This window comes from Xiphophorus couchianus, chromosome 15 (assembly GCF_001444195.1).
Source record: "Xiphophorus couchianus chromosome 15, X_couchianus-1.0, whole genome shotgun sequence".
Lineage (NCBI taxonomy): Eukaryota > Metazoa > Chordata > Actinopteri > Cyprinodontiformes > Poeciliidae > Xiphophorus > Xiphophorus couchianus.
The window spans coordinates 14,791,725-14,815,651 of record NC_040242.1 but is presented as its reverse complement, the minus strand read 5'-3'; the positions used below and the strand labels follow the sequence as shown (position 1 = coordinate 14,815,651).

The 23,927-nt window shown below is 40.2% G+C and overlaps 4 protein-coding genes across 11 annotated transcripts in view; 2 read left to right on the top strand and 2 right to left on the bottom strand.

Moving 5' to 3' along the window:
• Positions 1–973: 973 nt before the first annotated feature.
• pigh (phosphatidylinositol glycan anchor biosynthesis, class H) lies at positions 974–3,091 on the bottom strand. The gene is made up of 4 exons (XM_028039611.1): positions 2,585–3,091; positions 1,894–2,103; positions 1,720–1,803; positions 974–1,630 (listed from the first exon to the last, which is right to left on the bottom strand). The coding sequence occupies exons 1-4, from the start codon at positions 2,759–2,761 to the stop codon at positions 1,556–1,558; spliced, it is 546 nt and encodes a 181-aa protein (XP_027895412.1). The 5' UTR covers positions 2,762–3,091; the 3' UTR covers positions 974–1,555.
• Positions 3,092–4,024: 933 nt separating this feature from the next.
• On the top strand, positions 4,025–12,531 carry zfyve1 (zinc finger, FYVE domain containing 1). 5 transcript variants are annotated; one of them, XM_028039603.1, is made up of 13 exons: positions 4,025–4,206; positions 5,307–5,810; positions 6,347–6,590; positions 6,682–6,942; positions 7,540–7,754; positions 7,830–7,936; positions 8,218–8,326; positions 8,414–8,511; positions 8,635–8,752; positions 8,907–9,077; positions 9,182–9,362; positions 9,996–10,109; positions 11,058–12,531. In XM_028039603.1, the coding sequence occupies exons 2-13, from the start codon at positions 5,331–5,333 to the stop codon at positions 11,288–11,290; spliced, it is 2,331 nt and encodes a 776-aa protein (XP_027895404.1). In that variant the 5' UTR covers positions 4,025–4,206; positions 5,307–5,330; the 3' UTR covers positions 11,291–12,531. The 5 variants fall into 5 exon arrangements, with proteins under 5 accessions (XP_027895404.1, XP_027895403.1, XP_027895401.1 ...); XM_028039602.1 differs by having other exon boundaries at positions 4,025–4,210; positions 5,324–5,810; XM_028039600.1 differs by having other exon boundaries at positions 4,025–4,210.
• Positions 12,532–12,632: 101 nt separating this feature from the next.
• wdr21 (WD repeat domain 21) lies at positions 12,633–18,885 on the bottom strand. 3 transcript variants are annotated; one of them, XM_028039607.1, is made up of 13 exons: positions 18,308–18,885; positions 18,077–18,192; positions 17,318–17,469; positions 17,087–17,169; positions 16,652–16,754; positions 15,908–16,054; positions 15,708–15,757; positions 15,465–15,544; positions 15,224–15,316; positions 14,643–14,740; positions 14,389–14,565; positions 14,149–14,263; positions 12,633–14,065 (listed from the first exon to the last, which is right to left on the bottom strand). In XM_028039607.1, exons 1-13 carry the CDS (start codon positions 18,385–18,387, stop codon positions 13,839–13,841), a joined length of 1,521 nt encoding a protein of 506 aa, XP_027895408.1. In that variant the 5' UTR covers positions 18,388–18,885; the 3' UTR covers positions 12,633–13,838. The 3 variants fall into 3 exon arrangements, with proteins under 3 accessions (XP_027895408.1, XP_027895406.1, XP_027895407.1); XM_028039605.1 differs by having other exon boundaries at positions 18,305–18,884; XM_028039606.1 differs by having other exon boundaries at positions 15,911–16,054; positions 18,305–18,884.
• Positions 18,886–19,905: 1,020 nt separating this feature from the next.
• dpf3 (double PHD fingers 3) overlaps positions 19,906–23,927 on the top strand; it is a 25,867-nt gene continuing 21,845 nt past the window's right edge. Inside the window, exon 1 of one of the 2 annotated variants that reach the window (XM_028039608.1) lies at positions 19,906–20,068. In XM_028039608.1, the coding sequence (XP_027895409.1) occupies positions 20,037–20,068 (32 nt within the window). In that variant the 5' untranslated portion in view covers positions 19,906–20,036. The remainder of the gene's footprint in view (positions 20,069–23,927) is intronic. The other variant, XM_028039609.1, reaches the window with a different exon arrangement.

Below are 23,927 nucleotides of genomic sequence, written 5' to 3'. Positions count from 1 at the left end.
ACAAAAAATGCTCACTACTACATAAGACAACATGACTGAGTAAACATGGAAACTGAGAAATCTTTCTTTGGCCTGGTTTGAAATGTAGGAAAACGTTAAAGTAATTTTGAAAACAAGTAAAAAAACTGAACAAAAACATGTATCTTAGATGACTGCTAAAACGGAGTCAGAAGCTGCTACAGGTACTTCCTGTTAAATGGGAATCTTTCTTTCCACTGTTGCACCATGCATGATCAGAATGAGGAATTGCAGCAAAGTTGTTGACTTATCTGACTCATTCAGGTGGAGAGATTGCTGCCATAAACTGTTTTTTTTTTTTTTTTTGATAGAATACTTTTTACCAATTGGAACAATTATCTGAACTCGTATATATATATATATGTATAATTTTTTACAAGGAATAAACTGAAATATAATAGTTTTAATCTGCCTATATGATTGGTTTAAATTGACTATATAGTTCTGTGTATTAATTTCATTGTTTTTCTGCAAAAAGTAGGTTAAGATTAAATTTTTAGAGAATGGAAGTCATTTAAATATCTGTCCTGGGGTATCCCACCCCCCATTGGACACCATAACTAACATAATGCATTATGAAACTACTGACTAAAAATATATATAATGCTTGTGCAGCAAGCATGGCTCTGAAACTATCACTGCACCCACTGCAGCTGTAATCTGAGGTAAGAATAACTCAACAAACAAGTCTCGTTAACGAAAAGAAAGGCAGACTTGTGAAACGTGGCCAACTAAGAGAACTGCTAGATTAGATGTGCAATTCAACAAGACAGTAAAATATTAAACATCTGAACCGGTAAGCCCAAAATTATTCATACAAAGGAGCATGAATAATTTTGGGCTTACCACTGAAGCCCAAAATTAGGCTGAAGCTGAAGGAAGCTTGAGCTTCAGGTAATTTCACAAACACTTTTCTTCTGAATGCAAGTAATGCTAACATTTTAGAGAAGCCAAGTCAGCAGAAGGGTATACTTTATTTTAAACATGGCATTTTAAAATAAAAATGTAAATAGCTTGTAAACCTCTCTTAAACTCTACATCTAAACTAAAATAAGTTGCATTTACATTCAAAGCAAGTATTGGAAGATATTTCGAAACCTATTTGGCAATTTTATAAAGCATTGGTGCCCCCTACTGTCGAATGAAACTATTGCTCTAGAAAAAGAAGCACGCAAGTGAACTGAAGTTTGTTTTAAAATTTATTAACTAAGACAAATTGTGTACAATATATATATAGATATATCTACATATATATACATTACACTATATAAGTTAACATCTAGAAAGAAATGGAATGTTTTCCTTTGAAAGCAAGTATTAAACTACCTTTATAACAAAGTAACACATTTAAACTACTGCTTATGGATAAAGTAAATCTGTCTGATTTCATGTATGTATTCATAAAGGAAATAAATCCTGCAAATATTTAAGATATTCTGGGTAAAGAAAGTATTCTCTGCGCTCATCCGTTAAAAAGAAATTTAAAATAAACAAACAAGGCCCATGAACAATGTTGTGATGCTATGCAAATTATGGGTCATTGGCACTTGGACAGAATCTCTTGACAGCTCTCGTAAACCTTCGCTAAACAGTTGAGCCTCGGCTTGGAACTCTGAAAGATAAAGACGAGACAGTCATCATGACGTTGTTCCTGTTAGTCCTGCTAAATGTGATATCTGCCTTAACAGACTTCGAGTTCACCTGAAACAATGGGACAACACTTGAGACTACGTTGGGTTCTGAAGGCTCTTTTAACAGCACACACAGGTAGTAGATGATCTGATTCTGAAATATAAGTGCAAATAACCATTAAAAAGAGTTCCTGTAGACATACAAAAGACTATTTTTCCTGTTTTGGAGCATGCACCCACTCACCAGGTATACAGCTTCATTGATGACAATGTCTTTGATCCTGCTCATCTCGATGAAAGTGGTGACCTCGCGACCTGACGCGTAGCTGGAGGACACCTGGATGCCCAGGGAGCCAATGACAAGAAGAGACTCGTGGTCCACCTTCACAAAGTGGATGTGAAGCATCATGCCAGTGAGGGTGATGAGAATAGCACTGGAGAGAACTGCGGTGTTCTGCAGGAGAGAGAGACAGTGAGGTTCATGAAGGCAGTAAAGTAACAACAATACAACTTATTATAAGCCTGGCGGGCCACCAGGCTTTACTTGTGTCCCCACTAGGCTTAGCATTGCTTATTTACTTAGGATTTTTTAAAACGTTTGCATTTTTTAAGACTTTATAATTGGTGTTCAGATATTAATCTTCATTTCTTCCAATAACACATAATATAAGTGATATTTTCAAATTTCCTGTCAACTTTAAACATTTTTTAACTCAAAAACACGGCCGCTGGATGAATGACTGTCGACTTCCCAAGATTTCTGGGGGAAACCGTGTATATGTGGTCATATTTATGACATTTTAAACTGTATACCGATTAACTAAATATTTAGCGCATCCTTGTGAAGTAAAGATCTCTCATTTGGTTTAAAATAAAAAAGCCTTGTGATTGTGATCTGGTCAATATTAAGTGATAATTGAAACACACCGTCTTACCTCTGTGAAGAAGAACACAGCATAAGCTAAGAGCCACACAGAACAAGTGTACGCCATCACTTTACCGATGGACATCTTGGGGGAGCTAACAGTGAACTCCCTGCAAAAGCTGGAGTGAGTCTGACAATCCAGGGATATCGCTTTGCCGCTTATATTAGAGAAGGCTTCGTCCTCCATTGCGGATGAAACTAATACAGAGTGATAGACGAAGAAAGGCGAGCATTGAGTGATTTATCAGAGCTAAAGTTAGCAGCAAGCTAACGTCTGGTATACGCTTGGAGCCAAGGTTAACAGCAGGCTACGCTAACAAAAGGTAGTAAAACTTAACGATGAGGAAAACGCCCGTTGAAGGATAACGCTGGCTCCCATCGAAACATAAGAGGAAAAAATAAAAATAAAACTCCGCAATTTAATATATAAAATAACTAAGTCAGAGATTTGTGCGGAGATGTTGATGCTCAAATCAATCTTAATTTTGGGTGCGATGTTTTGTACACCAGCGCGTCCAGAATTGCAGCTTTAACTAAAAGGCCCTTTTAATGTGCTTTATCAAGGAACCACAATTTCATTTTTAACAACATTAATTAGCACAATATAAATTTACCTTGCCCTGCGACAGACTGGCGACCTGTCCAGGGTGTACCCCGCCTCTCGCCCGGAACGTAGCTGGAGATAGGCACCGGCAACCCTCCCGACCCCATTAGGGACGAGGGTGAACAGAAAATGGATGGATGGATGGATGGATAAATTTACCTTCATCACGTGATATTGACCATGGGTTTAGTCAAAACAGCATTGGCTTCGTTGCAAGTAAAAAGGATAAGCTAGACGTCCGCCATAATGTGAGTGGCAAGTTCCCCTAAATTTTCTGAAACAAACAAATTTGTACGTGGAACTTATTGTGATCAATTGTTTTTATGTACAGTATTAAACGCTACTTTCAACACCAGTAATCAGTGATTACTATAACAAGAGATTATAAATTTCTCGGTGTATCTGTTATATTTTAATGTATTTTACTTTGAACAATTAGGATACATTACTGAAACTGTTGGACCACTGTATATACTTTAAATTGTGTGTAATTTCGTGTATTTATCACTCTGCTGCTGTTCTACTGTGAATTTCCCTACTCACGAACAGCTATTTTATTTTCACGTCCCGCCGCTGCGTTATTCGGTGTACGCCGATGTTTAATACAAACGAACCGTACAGCAGCTGTGAGGCGCAAAGCATTTTGGGTAGTATAAAATGTTCAAGCTGCCGCGTCAGAAAGTTTTTAATTCGCTTTTTGCAACTGTTAGTAGAGTTTAAGCAGGGGCTAAATTGTTTTGATTTTACGATAAATTACAATCATGCTGATTGTTCCTTCGAAGTGAATTGGGTCATAACACACAAAATAAACAAACTATATTTCCCGTGATGCACTGCGTTACTCTGACTCTTGACCCTTGTGTAAAAACAAGCCGATCAGCTGCAACAACATCTAACCAGTGACTGCTGATACGGCATAGCTTAGCTTTGCCGACGGAGCAGCTATATGTGGCAGTAGGCAAGATGGTCCTGGACGGCAGACAGGTCCAGTTTTAGACCGAGTCTTCAACCTGAGAACCGGCCTACGAGTGGGTGAGAACTGCTGGATAAATTGACTTAAATTAGGTTTTTTTGTCTCCTCAGAAGTGAGTTGTCTCTTTGTGTAGTAGCTGCTGTTAGCTTACGGCTGTTCATTATTGAGGACCCTGACTTGAAACTTAGCACCATCTGGTGAGCTGCCGCGTTTCTTAATGTTACCTAACAGATTTTTATGTCATCATGAAAAATTATATTTAATAGGCTTGGAAAGTGTCTCCTACCACTGTTGTACCTGAGACTGAGTTATGTTTATGAATAATAACAAGAATAATTTCAAAAATGACCTTGTTATTTTTAAGACTTTTTGAGATATAAATATTAATTGGCACGTCATAGATGCGTCATAGATTCCTCTAAATACAATTATTAGCTTTCCATTCAGATCAACAAAGAACATCGGTAAACATCAGCTTAGCTCCACCCATCTTCCCATCAACTCTAACCAAATTCCTGTTCCCATTAGAAAATAGTCTTATGCTACCATCACCATATTTCAGTGTTGTGTGCTTAGATGAATTTGCAGCACTTTTTTCTGCCACATATGGAGTTTGCCCCAAAAGCTTAATATTGGTGTCATCTGATTAGAACCCCTCCTCCACATGTTTGCTGTGTCTCCTACATGGCTTGTGATAAACTTGTAAAAAAGACGTCTCATGATTTTTCTTCAAATACGGTTCTGTCATAAAGAGCAGATGTCTGGAATGCATAACCAATAATGTCCTGTCAGCAGATTCTCCCACCTGAACTGTGGATCTCTGTAGATCGTCATGATCCTGCTTGTTAGCAGGACTGTTACTGCTTGCTCCTCCAAAACATTTGTTTTTATATTGCATACTATATATTATATTGCAACACCTTCGACTAAATTTGAAAGAAGTTGGTTACATTGCATTTGATTTGGTATCAGAATTAAAGAGATGAAAACAAATGGAATCCACACTTTTCAGATTGTCTAGTGGTTAAAAAAAAAAAGGAAAACCATGTATAATTTCTTTTCACTTCAATAATGTATGAATAATCTTGCTGCTTCTCTTTAAAGGGCTGAGTTTTTAAAATATTAATAAGTACATTAATTCTCCTGTTTATTAAGGGGAATCAACCTTTCAGGTTTACCATGAGTGGCCAAAGTCCGGCGGTGGATAAAGGAATGAACACAGTGCTGGTTTGCCAGGAGAGCTACGCCTGTGGAGGGTCAGACGAGGCTGCGTTCGAATGCGATGAATGCGGCAGCTTGCAATGCACCCGCTGTGAACTGGAGCTCCACCGCCAGGAGCGCATGAGGAATCACGACCGGGTTCGGATCACGGCGGGTCACGTTCCCTTCTGCGACGCCTGTAAAGGTGACAACAGCTGCGCCGGCAGACTCAGAGCGGTGGTGCGCTGCCAGGGCTGTAAGATCAACCTGTGTTTGGACTGCCAGAAACGCACTCATGGCGGAGTCAACAAGCGGAAGCACCCTCTGACGCCTTATCCCCCCGCCAAGGCGCCTCACGAGAGCAGCGTGACCGATGGGGAGTCGGAGATGGAGATCCTCAAGTCGAAGCTGGAGAAGGTGTGCAGCTTCCTGCTGGTTGATGAGAGGGAGGAAATGCAGGTAACAGCCATGAAAATAGATTTTTTTTTTCAACAGCAGCTCTTTATTTTTACACGATATAACGGCTTCAACTAATGATCATTTTAGTAATCGATTATTCTGATCGGATAGAAAAATTGGCACATTCTTGAGAAGTTTTCTTTAATCACACAAGCCCTTTTTATACAATTGTATGATCTCCTGCTAAAAGATGCAAATAAACAATTAAATTCCCATTTTAAATGAGAAAATAAAAAAACATTTTATTGCTTAAAATGCAATATCGAATTAGAACCGGGTAAAGCTAAAACTATGCCACTCAAGGAATGCAAAATGCATTATGGGGACTTAGGACTTAAATGCAAAAAATATATATTGTTCGTATGGCTTTGGCTTAATGACTACTTTCAGAAAGTTACCTTTTTTGAGTCTTTATACTCCAGTTATTGATTAATCGATTACTAAATTTGTTGACAATTATTTTAATAATCGAGTCATCATGATTAATAGGGTCCTACATGATATAATAATTGATATGATCTAATGTGGATTCTCAGGTGAAGAATGAGGAGGACTTTGTCAGCAGACTTGGCTGCACCACTGATGAGCTCCTCAAGGTGGTCTCCATCTTTGGCAACACCGGGGAGGGCAAATCTTACACCCTGAACCACACCTTCTTTCTTGGAAGAGAAGTGTTTAAGACCTCCCCCACACAAGAGTCTTGCACCGTGGGTGTTTGGGCAGCTTTGGACCCTATCCATAGAGTTGTAGTCATTGACACAGAGGGTTTGCTTGGGGCCGGTATGGGACAAATTATTTAATTGCCTAGTTATTTGCTTACCACCGCTGTCACCTGGCCTTTGCTAACCAATTTTTTTTTTCCACTCATCAGGAGCTAACCAAGGTCAGCGAACGCGTCTTCTTCTGAAGGTCCTGGCTGTTTCTGACGTGGTTATCTACCGAACACATGCGGACCGTCTCCACGACGATCTCTTTAAGTTCCTCGGAGACGCGTCAGACGCCTACCTGAAACACTTTACAAAAGAGCTGAAGGCAACAACGGCCCGCTGCGGTCTGGACGTTCCGCTGTCAACGCTGGGTCCAGCCGTGATTATTTTCCATGAGACCGTCCACACCAAGCTTCTGGGATCAGGTATCTAGCCTGCCAGATTAGATTAGAATCAAATTTATTACATTGCGTCAGGTCAAGTGTAAAAAGTCTTAACTTTATATGTCTAAAATTAAGGCCTTGAAATATCTTAAATACTTTTAAAAAAAGTAAGTTGGCCTTAAATATGTTGTTCAGAGGTCTTACATTTCAATCACGTATATTGTATCTATTTTTTTTAACGGGACTTTTCTGTCAGGAAAAATTTGAGTCACACACAAACATCTTCATTGTACTTGGAATTGAAGAAATGTACTGACCTCCCAGTCAGTAAAATCAGTTGCACCGCCTCCCCATGTCGGAGAAACTGGGAGCAACTCTGACTACCTCAAGTTACGACTTGCGTTTCAATATGGCTGCTCCTCGCATCAACAGCAGTGAGATGTGATGGAAACATGTTTATCTGAATGGAATTTAAGACATGTATCTTAAATTGTCTTAAAGTCCATTCATAGTGGCCTTAAAAGTCTTACATTTGAGTTGGTGAAACCTGCAGTAACCCTGTATTAGTCCAAAAGGACAGGAACTCCTCAATGTGACTCATTCTTCTCCCTCCTCTCTGTCCATGTTCTCTACATTTAGACAAACTGTCTGAGTCGGCCGAGCGTCTGCTCCAGGAACGATTCAGGAAACTGGGGCTTTTCCCTGAGGCTTTCAGCTCCATCCAGTACCGCGGGACTCGCACCTACAACCCTCCCACAGACTTCAGCGGATTGCTGCGCAGCCTGGAGCAGCAGTTGGATAACAACAACACCCGATCGCCGCGTTCTGCAAGCGTCATCTTCGAGGCTCTGCAGGTGTTGATGCTTGTCTTAATCACGGCGCCTGCACATTTCCGCTGCTGTGCTTCCTAACCTGCTTCTGTTGATCAGGCCTTGAGTGAGCGTTTCTGTGGGGAGATCCCAGATGAACGAATGACCAGTAACTCCTTTTTCCCAGATGAGTATTTCACCTGCTCCAGCATCTGCCTCAGCTGTGGGTATGTATGTTTTTACAAGATCATTAATGACAAAAAACAAAAACAAAAAACCATGAAATTTACTGTTAATGACGCCTCCCCATGTTGGAGGTCACTGCCAAGCAAGTGACCAATTAGTCAGTAGTAAACTACCTTAAATATTTGTAAATAATTCAGTGTCCAAGCATTTCTGGACTTACAGGATATTGCAAAAAATTATATCATCCTGCTGAAAAGTGAATCTCTGACTCAAACAGAATCTGTTGTATTGAAGATTAACATTGTCTTTTTCTTGTTTGCAGGTCAGGCTGCAAGAGAAGCATGAATCACTTAAAAGAGGGACTCGACCATGAAGCCAAACATCGTTGCCGCTACTCTGCGCAGTACGACAACCGCATCTACACTTGCAAGGCAAGTGCAAGCAGAGCAGAACGCCTCTGAGATTATGATAAGATGTCTGTTTGTTAAGGTTCTCAGTTTCTGTGTGGACTCGCTCAGGCCTGCTACGAGGGCGGGAAGGAAGTGATTGTGGTTCCCAAGACAACGGCCTCATCCGACTCACCGTGGTTTGGCCTGGCCATCTACGCCTGGTCAGGGTGAGTCTACACAAGCCTTCAGAAGATGCTTGGAAATGGCTCAATTTCTTTTGTATGTTATTTAGATACAAATGGAGCTTCCTTATCTATCTTTTCTGTGATGACACCAACACCTTTGTCCAGATATGTAATCGAGTGCCCGAACTGCGGAGTAATCTACAGAAGCAGACAGTACTGGTATGGAAACCAGGATCCGGTGGAAACAGTGGTGAGGACAGAGATCCAGCACATCTGGCCTGGGGTAAGCTCTAAGCTCAGCTAACCGTTAAATATCAGCAGGAAACGTGAATTAAATCAAACTTTGTTAAAAAATGTTCATTGATATCAAAAGCTAATGCCTCTTTGGAAGCGGTCATTTCCGTAATCATACATTTGTTTGTTTTCCCTTTGTTCAGTCTGATGGCTTTTTGAAAGACAACAACAATGCGGCCCAAAGGTTGTTGGATGGAGTCAAATACATTTCTCAGTCCGTCTCCGAACTCAGCGTCAAACCTGCCAAAGCGGTCACTTCCTGGTTGACCGACCAGATTGCTCCTGCCTACTGGAAACCTAATTCCCTTATCTTGGTGCGCAGCTATAAAATAATGCATGCTGACCATATGGTACAGACTTGCTTATATACTGTATGTCAGACTTATCTTTTTGATATTTCTTTTTTAACCGATTCAAGAATTGTCACAAATGTGGGGAGGAGTTTCAGCCCAATGACACCAAGCACCACTGCCGCGCCTGCGGAGAGGGTTTCTGCGACACCTGCTCTTCCAAAACCCGGCCGGTCCCGGAGAGGGGCTGGGGGCTCGCGCCGGTTCGGGTCTGCGATGCTTGTTTTCACAACCGAGGAATTCCAACGGGTAAAAAAACATTAAAACTTTCAATTTGGGCTTTTAATTATGTGCGACAAACAATTTTAATGATCATAAAAAATGAGAAATGGGTGTAGAAGTTTGAATTTATTGCATATTCTTTCTCATCCATACTAATTTAGAATGGATACGGTCACATATAGCTAATGGCTCTTGGCAGAATTGGTAGAGTTTATTGAAGCTGCTTTCCTGGCTTGACCTGTCCAGGGTCAAAGTCTGAGATGAATGTACCGTATGTCTTAAAAACAGACGTCATGGTCTGACTCATTGTTTTCTTTATCAGCTGGTTGTTTGGCGCTACGCATTGACTGGATATCAGTCCCAAAAATCTAGGCTCCTGATATGAATTGAGCTATATATGTATACATTTGAGCCTGTAAATATAAAATTGGCCTTGTGTGGATAGTTGAAAATCCAGCATAAATTCCAGCTTGTGCACTAAATAGTTTTTAAGGGTCAATATGGGAATCATGCCAACAATAATTGCATGTAAACGTGTGATCAGGACTGTCTATCTGTATCCAAAGGCATAGGAATCCATCGTGCAAACAGACACCCCAGTCCTTTTATGTTCACTGTTATATTGGGATCTTGTGTCTGATTGGATGGTTTCTGTTTCAGAGTTACTGGATGCTGCCTTGGAGGAAGAGGGAGGCACCCTGATAGCGAGAAAGGTTGGCGAGGCAGTTCAAAACACTTTGGGTGCCGTCGTTGGTGCCATTGACATACCTTTAGGTGAGCATTACGTTGTTCAAAGATTTCAGACCAAAACGTGTATTTCATTAAAATATAGTAAATGTTTTAACTATATTTTTATTAGCATCTTATCAGGTGTCAGGGCAGCCTTAAAAAGTATTAAATTCATGCATCTAAAATGAAGGCTTAAATGTGATATTCATAGGTCTTAAATTTTGTCTAGGTAGGGCTATTTAATTGCGTATATTCTATTTCTTTTTTCTCGTGGGACTTTTTTGTCCTGCAAAAGTTTGAGTCACACACAGATGTCTTCATTGCATTTGATTGCTGTGTTCCAGTTGTACTCAGAGCTGGAAAATTTACTGACCTCTCAGTCAGTAAAATCAACTGAAGTCCATCCTAAATCAGACTGGCCACTGGGAAACTGGGACCAACTCAGGCTACCCCAAGTCACGACTTTTAAAGTGAAGTTCAATATGGCCGCTCCTCGCATCAACAGTTAAGGGGAGGAGACATGTTTATTTCACAAGACTCGTGTAAGAGTGTCTCTAAATTCAATGTTACATGTAGCCCCTGTAACTATAAACTGAACAAATTAAAAGTAGTGTTTGCTTATGGAAAGTAAAACATAAAATGATGCTTGTAAGAGCTGCTGCAAACAATGAGTATGGGCGCCGCCATGATGAAATTCCAACTTCTTATCTAGTATGATGTTACCTCGGGTTTGGCATCACAAGTAGCTCCAGATTCCAACTTCCAGGGTAGATGGAGCGCAGCATATGACTCACTACTATCATGCTCCTGCTAGCTTGCTAGCTTTTTTAGGTACATTATGAGTAAGTCCAAATTTACTGCCATTTGGCAGGGCAAAATTCATACATTTTGTTTGAGCTGTAGGTCGTAAATGTCATTCACAAGTCTTAAAAAGTCTTAAATTTGGGTTAGGGTTAGAAATCCTGTTACCCACTAAGAATTTCTTTCTTCCAGGTCTAGTAAAGGACGCTGCTCGCCCTGCCTACTGGGTCCCAGACCAGGACATTCAGTCCTGCTGCGAGTGCCAAAGGGAGTTCACGCCGCGTCTGTCCATCCACCACTGCCGCGCCTGCGGCCAGGGAGTGTGTGACGACTGCTCTCAGGAGCGCCGCCCTGTGCCGTCCCGAGGCTGGGACCACCCGGTGCGCGTCTGCAACGGCTGTAGCCAGAAATCCGGGGACCTCTAGCAGGACGGGAAGAGCTGGAACGGTTAAAGATGTAAGCCTCCCAGGAACACTGGAGGACAAAACCTCAGTAATGGGATGTTGCTCCATTCTCGAGGCTGCAGGACTATGGGACTGTTAATTATGTTTTATTGCTGGTCTCACATCACTTCTGTTTGATCGAACTGACGTCAGTATGCCTAAAGTTTACACTGTGAATACCAGTTAAAAATAGACGTGACTTGAATTTTGAGAAGAGGCTAAGTGATGCCTGCTTGAGGCTGAATTCAGGTTACTTTCGTTGTCCATCTGTAGATCTCCCTTTACTGTAGATTTAGGCTCTGTAGCCCTTCGACAATCCTTTTCAGTATGACATTCTCATACGTTTAGCACCTTTTGTGTAGTTCGGAGCCAATTGTATGGGTGATTTGGAGAGCAAAGTATGAACCATACTTAGTAATTGCCTGCAAGTTAGTTCCTCCAGGAGTATTGTTTGCTTCATGAAGAGAAATGATGAAAACGTTACTCTTTTATTCCTGATTGACTGACAGGTTGTTCTGTTGCATCAAGATGCATTTCAAACAGTACAATAACCTAATAGTTAATATGCAAGTAATTGTTACCTTTACCTAATAGATAACTATATGTATAAATAACAGTAATTACTACTTAATAACGGTAATTAAAGTCATTGCTGGTGTACACTCAAGTGACCCAAAACAATGCAACAGCCTTAATTGTGCTGTCCATTTCAATTGTTTAGGTTTTATAAGGACTATATAGTATATAAAACAATGAAAAGGTTTACTGTAACAAGGATATTTTTTAGATAAGATTCTGTTTTATGTTAAAGCAAAAATAAACCCACAGGTTAAAACTCAATAGTGTTTTTACTGGGTCACCGGTTCACAGAAACAACAGTAGAAGTAAAGACCTGTTTGAGGCTGGCTCCTCAAACTGGGAGATATATTAGTAGCTTTTAGTGAGCAGTGTTTGCAGCTGGAATGATCCGGCGAATTTAACAACTTTGTGTTGGGTCAGTTTTTTGTTTTTCTTCTGCAGAATACCTGGGAATTATAAGACTTGACTGTACGGAAACTGGCTTGGTCACAAAGTCTTCGGGTAAAAGAACACTTTTTGACCCGAGTCGGATCTTATCACTGAATATAGATATCACATGGAACCGATCATCGACTTGTGTTCATGTATTTCTCATTCAGGATGTATTAAACTGAAGAGACACTTTTATGTGTCATTTCTGTTAACTGTTGGGTATGTGTGTTTATGTTACATGTGAAAAATGTTTTCTGTCCTTTTAGGAACTGGATTATCCTCCTGAATAACAAGACACATCAGCAGAAACATCTTTAGTAAATGCACTTGCTGAATGATGCAGCACTTTATTTAGGCACAAACACATTTACAAAAACAATGTTTCCCCCTGAGATTTTAAATGCCACTGAGATCATGTTGCTTGTCCAGGTTTACGGTTTAAAGAACGTTTTAAAGAAAGACGATTCAGACGAGGCTGGAGCGTAGTCTGCTTATTCACACCACTGTTTTCGTTTGATAAATTATTTTAAAATATGGATAAACTTTGAAAAGAGTAGCTTTTCAAAGTTAATTACCCAAGTAAAACTATTAATCTGGGAAGCATCTATGGGGTAAATCTGGAGGAGCTGCGTAGATATTGGACATCGATTAGTTCGGGAGTCCACAAATTAGGCCTTAAAACTAGTTTGAAGTTTATTATAAGAACCAGCTCTGGTCAGATGAAACCAAATTAGAACATTCTGTCCTGTGTGGAAAATAAAAGCAAAAGCACACAGAGGCACCAGCATCATGCTCTGATGAATCTGGTTAGAGAGGAGGTTGACTTTCCAGCAGGAAAAACACCCCTAAAAACACAAAGAGAGCTACAATAGAACAATCTAGATCAAATCATGTCAAAATGACGACCTAGTCAAAGTCCAAAACTAAATCCAATTAAGAATTTGTGGCAAAACTTTAAAATTGACGCTCCCCATCCAATCTGAATGAATTTGAGCCATTTTGCAAAACACTTGCAACTAAAAGGTTGTTCTAAGTTATTAATGGAGGTGAATAGGAATCCATGCCACACTTTTCAGATTTGCGCTTGTAGAATTTTTTAAAACTAAGCATCCTTCCTCAATTTTTTCAAGTATACGCTACTATGCGTTGGGCAGTCATCCCAGTAAAACAGGAACGTCTGTGGTTGTAATGTAACAAAATTATGGAAAAGTTTATTGTAAGCTCCTCTTTTCAAGAGAAAAATAAACAATGTTTAAGCTCTCGTAGCTCTGTTTTCTCCTAACACCAAGAGACGATCCAGTCAAACATCCACAGCACCAATTCTCTAAGTGTACACTGGATATTTAACGGTAAACTTGTAAAGTGCGTCACCCAAACCCAGCTGCGGTCAACAGTCGGGACGTTCTCTGGTTGCGTTCGACTCTCCGCTAAATCCAGAACTACATTCGGTCTCCTGGACAATATTACTACAACTTCAAGACATTTTTTTAAAGGGACCATTTTTATGGCATCGTCTGAATTAAAACGATGGCTCTCCTCCGTCCTGGTAGTCGGTGTTGTATGGGAAGTAGTACAGGTCATGCTTGACGGCCATGAGCAGTCCGGGGAGCCCCGTGCTGCCGCCCAGATTCGAGGAGAAGACGACACTTGGGATCGTGTCGTTGGCCGCTGGATGGGGCGACGGGATGGTCCTCAACAGGTGACCATCCTTCAGGCTCCACAGCCTTGTGTAGCAGTCTTGGCCCACTGTGTGAATGTGAATTGGTGAGTTACAGTTTTAGTTTGCTTTATTGCTATTTAACAACCAGGAATATATTATCTTCTCCTACCTGCTAACAAAAGGCCTTCATGTTCATTGACATGAATGGGGAGGTAGGCATGCTCGTTGTGATGCCCTTTGTACTCCAGCACAGGCTTCCTAACTCGCACATCCCACGTCTTGATCTATAAGGAAATTCAAAAAGCTCTTTGGTTATTAACCAATATTCCACTTCTTCAAAAGAACAAAACAAAAAGCAATCAGCTGAACTAAAATGCCAACGAAAGTTTAAGAAACAAACTGATCTGACCTGACCCAACATGTCTGCCGCCAGCAGATAGTTCTCATCCTGCAGGACTCGTACAGAGGTGATGGCTGACTCATGGTGGAAGCGACTGGCCTTCCAACTGTGATCCCTGCGGCCACGCTGCCGGAGGTCTATGCTGAAAATTTCCCCCGATCGGCAGCCGTTAAACAGGACCGGAACCTGGAGATGTGGAGGAAATCTAACTCCAGTGCCTCGGTTTGTTCTTCTTACATTAGAGCAGAGGACAAAAATCTCACCCTGAGAGCAAAATGCTGTGCCAAGACGTCGGTGCCGACGCCGTACGTCTGCGTCCGTCCCGTCTCTGCATCCTTGACGATGACCCGACGAGTCAGGCCTGCAAACACGACAATGGCATTAATACAGCCACAGCGGCTCGCATGGGTACTCATATCCCGGATCGTCTTCGCATTGTGTTGAGTTACAAAAAACAAACTTTAGTGTATCTTATAAGGATTTCAACACAAACTAGGGTAAAATTGTGACGTGAAAGGGAAATGACAAATTATTTGGCATTCATATAAATCCACTTTAGTTTGCTAAGCCTAAATAAATTCCAGTGCAATTTGACTAGTGCTATGACAAATGTGACTCACTAGTCTGTCTCCTACTTATTGCAAGCTGTAACATTTTTCTGCACCCCAATCAATGGAATGTTTTGCATGTAGCTAAACCCTAACCATAAGCTGTAGATCCTTAGGGATCTACAGCCAAAGCTAATCTGTAACCAAGTGACATTGGTTCACCTTCCACATGCATACAGACGGCTGATCACAGTATCAGATGTATTAAAAGGAAAAATAATGACTGCAGAACAAACCAGTGCTGAAGGTCTTATCAAACTGTGGGTTGAAGCACCAAGCGCAGGACCAAGCTGTAGATATCTTGAAGCTACACAGCATCCCTGGTTGATCTGGGGAAAAAAAGTCAGAAAAAAAGAGAGATTACAGTCTGTGTTTACACTAATGTGTTGCGGTTAAGCGTGAGAAACCGCAACAAATACTACCATCTGGTTAAAGATGTCGACATTACTGTCAATGTTACAAACGGAGCTGACAAACCTGGGTTAGAGTTGCTGAAGAGCGACGCGGGGAGTAAACTAACACAGCCGGGGGTGTCAGCCGCTCCCACCAGACACAACCTAATGGTCACCCATCAGTGAAGGTACAATACAATATGTGGCAAAAAGAACAAAAACAATTTCAAGCAATGTGCTTGATTTTGTTATGCCTTAATATTTTTTTTTTTACTGTAAATGTACAATATTGACGACATAAAACCAGAAGGCTGAGGGGGAAGGATACAAAACATGAGAGTCGGGGTAGTTAACCGAGGCCCAGCAGATGGAGTTCACCTGAAAAACACACAACAGACTCCTTAATATAACTGGTACATTTAAGAACAATATTCACATCTAAACCATTGATAAATGTTTAAAGGCAGCAAACCAGACAGAACAGCGAGGTAGATCTCTTTATATGAATGTCTTCTAGGAATGCCCTACCACCTTGCGGTTGGTGAAGTACAGATTATCGCACATTTCCACGGACAAAGAGCCCCGGCTCCCACTGCTGAAGTTCATAATGCCGTACTTGCAGCCACCGTGAGACACGTCGTTGACGGTGAACACTCGCTCACACACAGAATCCCCCTGAGAGAGACGAGGAAAGGAAAAGAGATAACCAATGAGGGGGTTTTTGATACTAATTTTGAGCTGAACTACACAATAGCAGGAAAACAAATCGTTGCCTTTGTTTAAAACTCCAACACTGATAACGATTGTCATCAAACCTCAACTTTCTCATTTTTTTTCTTGCTTTCCATCGTCACAATCCCCCCTACCACAGCCACTTCCTGTCGGGATAAGCATTTTGTCAACTTGAATCTGTATCTAATTTGTGCGTCAAGAGCAGTGAAGTCCATCCATCTGGACAAGTCAAGTTTTAACTGTGCAGAAAGTTAAAAACCCTGAAATGATAAAACCCCAATAAAAATTGCAGCCGAGCAACATGGGGTTATACTTTTTTTGTTTTCTTTTCTTCTTTTGCTCTTTCCTTTGGTTTCTTGTACTTCCCTCTTATTTATGTAAAGCACTTTGAATTGCCCTGTTGCTGAAAATGTGCCACATAAATAAAATTACCTTACCTTACCAAGCAGTCTCATGTGATTGTGACAATGCACACATTGATATTGTGGTAACAATTATGATTTGATATATATTGTAGTTCCAATTTTGAAGTGCTCTCACCACGATGATCCTGAAGTTGTCTGTGTTTGGGTTGCTGTTGTCTGTGCTCTGAATCTGCAGCTTGTGGCGCATCATTCCGCTGACTTTTACCTCATGGACAAGCCTGGTTATTAAAGTAAAGCCACATTAACAATCTGTCCCACCATGGAAACAATAATTTCTTCTCCATTATTTGAATTTTGATTAATTTAAAAATCTTGTTGAAGTCAATTTGTTGGTTTTAATGGTCATTTAGAATCCAACATCAAAAATTGGCCAGCATCAGTAATAGTGGCCAATATATCTATAATAAAACTCTTTTACAACAAATATTTCTGAAGTTGCATTTAGTTTTACTGGTGCCGCTTACTGTATTGCAGTAAAGCTGTGGGAATTGAAATGTGTGGACCCCATGTTCCCCCCTGAATAGTGCACACACAGTAGTGATCTGCATACCTGCAATAGGAGTTCTCAGGTAACAGCCCAAGATGCCTTTTGTGCAGCAACAAGGATGTGTTCAATCCAGTTCTTGGGGCCTTCTGTAAGAGACAGATGCAGGTTTAATGGCAGAGGCTCAGTCCTTAACAGGAAAAATCTGCTAACGTTGCTCAGCTGAATTTACAAATGCAACGTCTTCATGCGTTATTAGACTGGAAGAAATAGATTATCCATTCACAGCACACTTACTGCACACTCATCTTCTGCCAGTCTCTTATGTCTCTGCTTCTCCCTTTCCTTTTCTTGCAGCTGTTCTCTGGTCAGTGGGTTGCAGTTATTGTGTCCAGGAAGCAGACGGAAGTAACGGTTCTTCTCAGGGTCAAAGTAGAAACCGGGCAGCTCTGACAGAACAGAGAAACAACTGAAGCATCCATAATTGAGCATCCTCAATTAGCTATAACTGGAACATCAAAACCAATTTATCATCAATACATTATGTAATTGATGATACAATTACATAATGTATTGGTGGTTCTATTGACAGGTTGACTTCATGGAGAGCCACACGACTCCTTCACAACACAACTACACAGTTTTTCCTTCCACTGAACCTTACATCAATATGCTTGAATGGTGCACTCTGAACAGCAAACTTCTTTAGCAATTAAGTTTTTTTTGACAACCTGCTTACTTGGAAACATTTACAGGTATTTTGAGTAAGTAAGTCTGTAAAACTAAATAGTCTAGTCTTCTGAATTCAGGGTTTTTATTTGCTGGAAATCCATCATCATCAAAATAAACAGAAGCAAACACTTAATGCATATTGTTATGTTTGTAATAAACCTATTTAAAGTATGCATTTTGCCCTTTTGAATCTAATTACAAAAAATATTGGACATCAAGATGACAGTCTAATATACCTCTATTATTATTTTGCTCATAATGTTTGAGTTTCTATTGTCAAGTTGCACCAAAAGTCCCCCGAAAAGGGTGTAATCATTAGGATACCTGGTACTCCGCTGTTGGATTTAGAGGAAGAAGAGGTTGAAGAAGCTGAGGCAGATTGGTTATCATGTTCCTTCTGAGATGCTCTGTGAGACGGCCCAGCATCATTATACTCCTGCCTATAAACAGCAGATATTAAAGCCAATTCTAGGTTGAGAGACAATATGTAGAGTTATAATAAAGTGCGTTTTTGAGTCTTATTTGTGTGTTGTGCTTCGTTAACATGGCTACCACTGTTCGTCGCTGGATGGTCTCTGTCGGTTTCCTCTGTGCCAACCCTTTCGACGATTCTGTCGCCATTTCCACTTCTTCATCTCTGTTCCTTGACTCCTACAGCCAGATTTATCATTCCACGCAGCCCGTGGTTCACTTCTGGGTGATGAACTGCAACGTGTTTAGTCGTTAGCTTAGCAATGTTAGCTTCGGTTCTCACGAGACCCGTTTGAGTTTATTCGCAGGAGCTCAAAGCGTGCAAATAAAACGCACATTCGAAGGTTTTAAAACCTTTAATAATACAGTTAATTGAAAACATGCCTAAGCATGTCAATATAATAATGTTAACGTTAATTATCGAAACTGAATCTCTTGAGCTCCGTAGCTAAACGTAGTGAGGACTTTGATGTACCTCGGAAATGGGAATACGTTTACTAAAGAATGGAGAGCTCTAATGTTCAAAGTTTGCTTTATCATAAAGATTGTGAACACTAATGTAACCTTCTTAAAAATTGCTAGATTAAAACATCTAATGTTGTCATTTGTTAGCATACTCTATAAAAATACACGTTCTGCATTTTTCTGGTTATTTGTGTGTTTTCCGTTGATCAATAAGTAATTTAATGCAACACCAGGTTCTAGACTGTTGCCCCGCCCTCCAGTTAATTTATTGGACAACTTTAACAAAGAGTTTCTGACGTATCATGTATTCATTGGCTATTTTCGCTGTAAGCGTTTTGCTGCCTTTAAAAGTAACTCGAAATTCTTGATTCTTAACCTAACCTGTCAGGAGGCTGAAGAGTTAACAAGATAGGGTAAATAAAAGCCGTAGTAAAATTGGAGGGTGGCGAATTTAATGAGATAGAGAAATTTTGCTATTCTTTTATTCAGAAGTGAATTTGGAAATCGCCAGTTTTTTCCCCAATTGAACAAAATAAGCCTTTTCAATTTCAGCATCTTTGACCTCTACAGTTAAATAAAAAGGCTTGATTGTTTTCCCCCAAATGTTTTCCCAGAGCGTAAAAATAGTAATTTATATTAATATGACGACTTTTTTGTGAATAATCATGACGTTTGTCTGACTATTATCTATCTATTTTTATGTAAGAGAAAAAAAACTTTTCAAATGTGCTGAATGGGCTACTGATGATCACTAAGTTTTGAACCACGTTCTTCCGAATCACTTAATAATGAAACAAGGTTTTAGTTAGAATTTGACAAAATCTAGGTTTCCGTTAGGATGTGTGATATCCGAGAGTCTTTGAATGCAGCATGCTTTCCCTAAGTAATTGCTTCATAAAATTTTTAAAATATGTTGAAGAATAAAACCAGACTCTAACAAACACAGGCCACTGCCTCCGTGCTTCATTCATTTATTTTCTGACATAAGATACAATAAATAGGAATAAGTTAATGCCTTTACGTCTGGCAGAACCATTAAAGGACTAGACGATCCAACAAAGCTATAAAGGAAAGCCCACAATGTTAATTACTCATATTGGTTCTAAGTTTTTGGGTTAATTTAAATACATTTTAATCAACTTTGTTTCACAAGATGAGTCCCGTGTGGGGTCTGTTGACATACTTCTGTGAAGCCACGCCCAATGTCTTCATGCTGGGGTTGTATTGGCACGGAGCACAGTAGACAGGACAGCATTGGCTGTTGTATTCTTTCTACTTTTTTTTTTCATGACGTTCCGAAACTGCACAGAGATTTGGAATATTACATTACAGCCTTGCAGAGCGAAAGATGGCGACTGTCATTCATAATCCATTAAAATCGTAAGTAGTATTTATTTATATGTTTCAGGACCACAGTATCATTGTCACAGACTAAGGAGGGATGGCGATGATTTCTTTATATTGTGCAGCTCATAAATATAGATCAGGCTTCTCGCGCACTTGAACGGCTTCAGATGTTTTCAGGTCTCCTGCCGTCTTGCATGGCTGTGCAGCCCCAGTAATATAAAAGCATGCACAATATGCGATCGGAATCGTGCACTTGGTAGGAAGTTCCCCACTTTATGAAGGCGGCACGGACTCAACTTTGCATTGGAGAAACCACACGAGTTACATTTGCATAGGAACTGTCATGCAAATAATGCAAAACTTGCACTGGTGCAAACTTCAGCTCATCCTTAAATGGAAAATAAGTCTGCGCCCACCTGCTTGTGATGTGGGAAAAATCAGATATAAGTAAAAAAAATCAGATATGAATAAGATAAACTATAACTGTAGCATTTTCAGAGTATTTCCTGTGCATAGTCCCCACTTTACTCCTCTACTAAAGAAGCCATTCTTTTTCTGATTTGAATGCGTTCTGGATGAAAGATCAGGTTCCTTCATTTTCATGCCAGAAGCCTAAATGTTTAATGCCAACTCTGGCTGGCCTTTGGAACTGTTGATCATTTCCATCATGACAAATGTTCAAGCGTGATGCCCCCAGCGCCTCCACGCTTCTTCAGTATTGGTATGATGTTCTTTTAGTGGTGTGCAGGGTTGTTTTTACATTCAACATACTATATGGAATTATAATTCGAAATTTATAAATTAGAATTGCCTTTTCTGGAGTAATTTCCAGTCCTTGGTAATGCCATTGGTATTTGTTCTCCACTTGACCATGACGTGTCTTCACTGCGTTTCCTGGTACATCTATTGCCTTGGAAATTTATTGCGACTCTTCTCCTGATGGATACATTTGGTCAAGAAGATTCCCGAATAGAGTTAATTGAGAATCAGCGGAGGGAGCTAAAGATTAGGGCGATGGCACGGAGGTCTTCCAGCCAGATAAATACCAGTGGAAACATACAGAAAACCCTGCCATCAGTTAATTACACTAATTGTTGTAATGCCAATAAAGATGCCTATTTTTTTGTTGTTGTTTTTCAAATCTATACTCCTTTTATTAGCTTGTTATCGTTTGTGTGATTTCCTGACAGAAGCAAACTTCTAGGGTGATTTAAAAACTACTTCAAAATAAATTCTGTCATAGGTGTGATAACTTTAGCCTTTTCTGTACACTTAATGAGAAAAATAAAATTACATTTCTTGTTATTCCAGTTCTACACTAATTTCACTGCTGCTGTACAGCTAGCTGTCCAGGAAGTTAGAAAAGTAGCAGATTAAAACTCATATACCAAAAGTTGTTGGGGTGTTTATGGTCAGTTTCTGGCAACTTTGCCAAATATTTTCCATAGAAAGAGTGTTTTCAGTAGTTTTAGTATAATCATCAATAGCCAGAAGGGTGCAAGTTCCTACAGTAATGACTCTTTGCAGTGTCCATAAAAAGTTCCAGTTAGGTTTATCAATTTATCCTGCAGCTGAAATTAAGTCACTACATTTTGAATTCCGTTCTGTGTTGCAACATCATTCAATAATGTATCCCTTCTCTTGATGCACACTTTCTGTGTTTTTATTTATTTATTTTTCTATAACACAAAATACTGTAATCCCTGCACTTGCCAGGGTAAAAGACAATGCTTGTATTCCGTCAAAGCAGATTAGGATGTTGACAGTTTATAGCTTTTGTGTATGCAGAGCAGCAGATTAAGAGTGTCCCAGTATTTTTCCTGGGTCCATCTGTCAGGAGAAAGGTACTGGGTAAAAAAAGGAGAGTCATAAGGGGGTCTGAGGGAGGGAGATCCATCTGCTTTTCACGTGAATTGGACCCACATGTGATTTCTAAGAAAAAGGGGGAAAACACTGTGCATTACAAACCACGCGTGATGTATTTTCGCAAAATATATGAGGAGTGATCTTCTCAACTTTGGTTTGAAGCAGTCAACCGGGCTGCCTGCTTTAAAATAATAATAATTTGCCCTGTTATTCTCTGAAAGATTCATTAAAACTATCAGAGCCTGACAGTCACCATGTGGGTCTGGCCTTCTCAGTCATGGCTAGCCATACACATTGTCTTGGGGTATTTAAAAAAAAAAAAAAAAAGCAGGTACAAAGACGCCTTTGTGATGGAAACCTGGAGAGGCATTGCAGGGTTGGGGTTTAATGAGGAGCTGACATGAGAAGTATTTAAATAAGCACCGTAATTTATATGCAGAGAAGAGATGTGCATATCTCATGCCCTGCCGACATCCCGTGGTCAGGTTTGGATTTATAACGTAACAAAGAGCTCAGGTAGGAAGGGGGCTTGCTGGCGTTTCCATGAGGATTGAGAAGACGTGGGCTGAGATTTGAAATAGCTTGATGCAAGTGGAGCGAAGTGTTCACATATTGGGGTTGTATTTGTTGTTTACATGTGTCGCCCCTCCCCCTCACGGTTTGTAGAAGGGGGAGTGAGTGATGGAAGTGGTGGGGGGTGTGTGTGTGTGTCTGGCTGCATTTAGGCCGTACTGCATACATTCATAATGCACCCAGAGTACAGGATTGAACCCCGGCTTTTGTTTATCCAGAACGCTCAGGAAGAGTTTTTGGTGGTATGGATAGATGTATTTTTTCCTGTTCTGCACATAGAAACAGCTCGATTTTCATCACCTCATCATCTTGTACAATTTTATTCATTTCTGTGGGAGCATTTTTCCTTTTTTTTAATATGTTGCAGCGAAATCATCTCAATCTAGGTCCCAAGGCCATCATCTTCAGCTCCTCCGTATCTTCTTTCCTTCCTCCGTCTTCACTTTTTCTTCCCTTTCATTCCCAGTGTGTGGCGTAAAAAGAATGAATGCATTCATGCATAGACATATCTGTGCATTTGAGAAGGAATGAGTGTGACATGGTTTGAAAGGGAACACGTGTGCCCCAGGTCATGTCAGACCCCGTCCACCCCCACACCCCGCTGCCACTCTACCTTATCAGCCCCCCCCCCCGCGCGCGCGCTCTGCTTCTCCCAGTCTTCAGACTCCAAAAATTTTCTCAGCTTTAATTGCCCATATGTAGCGTCTGCCCTCTGATTCCCCTGAGGTTTCGCACTTATTCAGGGTCACATGCTGCTCATGTTTCTGTATGTCTACGACGTTCCCAAACATATTTACTTGTCCCATACCTAATTCATAGGGTTTTAATGTATCAGCATGCAATTTGAAACTTTGACTGCTTGATGTTATTTGTTTATTTTTTTTCAGAAATACATTTGTACGGTCAGACACTGATGTTGGACCAAAAATAAATTGGATTTAAGGGCCTACCGGAAACATTTGAATATAAAGGTTCCAGCTTGGGAATTCTGAAAAGCAAAATAAATAAATAAAAATCTGATTAATTGCATTAACAATTTTTAAAATGTTACAATCTGTATAATTAATTAGTTAAAATTGATGTGTTAAAATCCTGGCCTTAATATTTATTACAGTTTTATCATATTTTATGTTTAGCCCTTGATTCAGAAAATTATGTTTTTGTCTATAAACTAACACAGGAACTCATTGTTACTCTCTAATCTGGTAATAACATTCCTTGTTGACAACTCTCTGTCATTGCTTTGCTTAGCCATGTGCATCTGGCTTACACTCAGGTCATGCTTTGCAATTTGATTGCCTGAAAATGACCTTTATCTACCAGATTCCAGATCTCTGTGCAGTAATGTAACTTACAGTTAGATGTAGCACCCTTACATTTTTCATGCACATTTATTTTCCCCAGAGTCCTTTTTTTAACATTGGGGAGCAACAAATTAACAGTAATTTAAAAC

Coding starts and splice junctions, on each gene's coding strand:
- wdr21 (XM_028039605.1), bottom strand. CDS start 18,387: ATGAAGAAGTGGAAATGGCGACAGAATCGTCGAAAGGGTTGGCACAGA. Junction 18,193..18,304: donor CCATCCAGCGACGAACAGTG/GTAGCCATGTTA, acceptor TGCTGTTTATAG/GCAGGAGTATAATGATGCTG. Junction 14,566..14,642: donor CACAGCATTTTGCTCTCAGG/GTGAGATTTTTG, acceptor CCACATCTCCAG/GTTCCGGTCCTGTTTAACGG.
- zfyve1 (XM_028039603.1), top strand. CDS start 5,331: ATGAGTGGCCAAAGTCCGGCGGTGGATAAAGGAATGAACACAGTGCTG. Junction 6,943..7,539: donor CACCAAGCTTCTGGGATCAG/GTATCTAGCCTG, acceptor CTCTACATTTAG/ACAAACTGTCTGAGTCGGCC. Junction 7,755..7,829: donor TCATCTTCGAGGCTCTGCAG/GTGTTGATGCTT, acceptor TCTGTTGATCAG/GCCTTGAGTGAGCGTTTCTG.
- pigh (XM_028039611.1), bottom strand. CDS start 2,761: ATGGAGGACGAAGCCTTCTCTAATATAAGCGGCAAAGCGATATCCCTG. Junction 2,104..2,584: donor CTGTGTTCTTCTTCACAGAG/GTAAGACGGTGT, acceptor TCTCTCCTGCAG/AACACCGCAGTTCTCTCCAG. Junction 1,631..1,719: donor GTGTTGTCCCATTGTTTCAG/GTGAACTCGAAG, acceptor TTTATCTTTCAG/AGTTCCAAGCCGAGGCTCAA.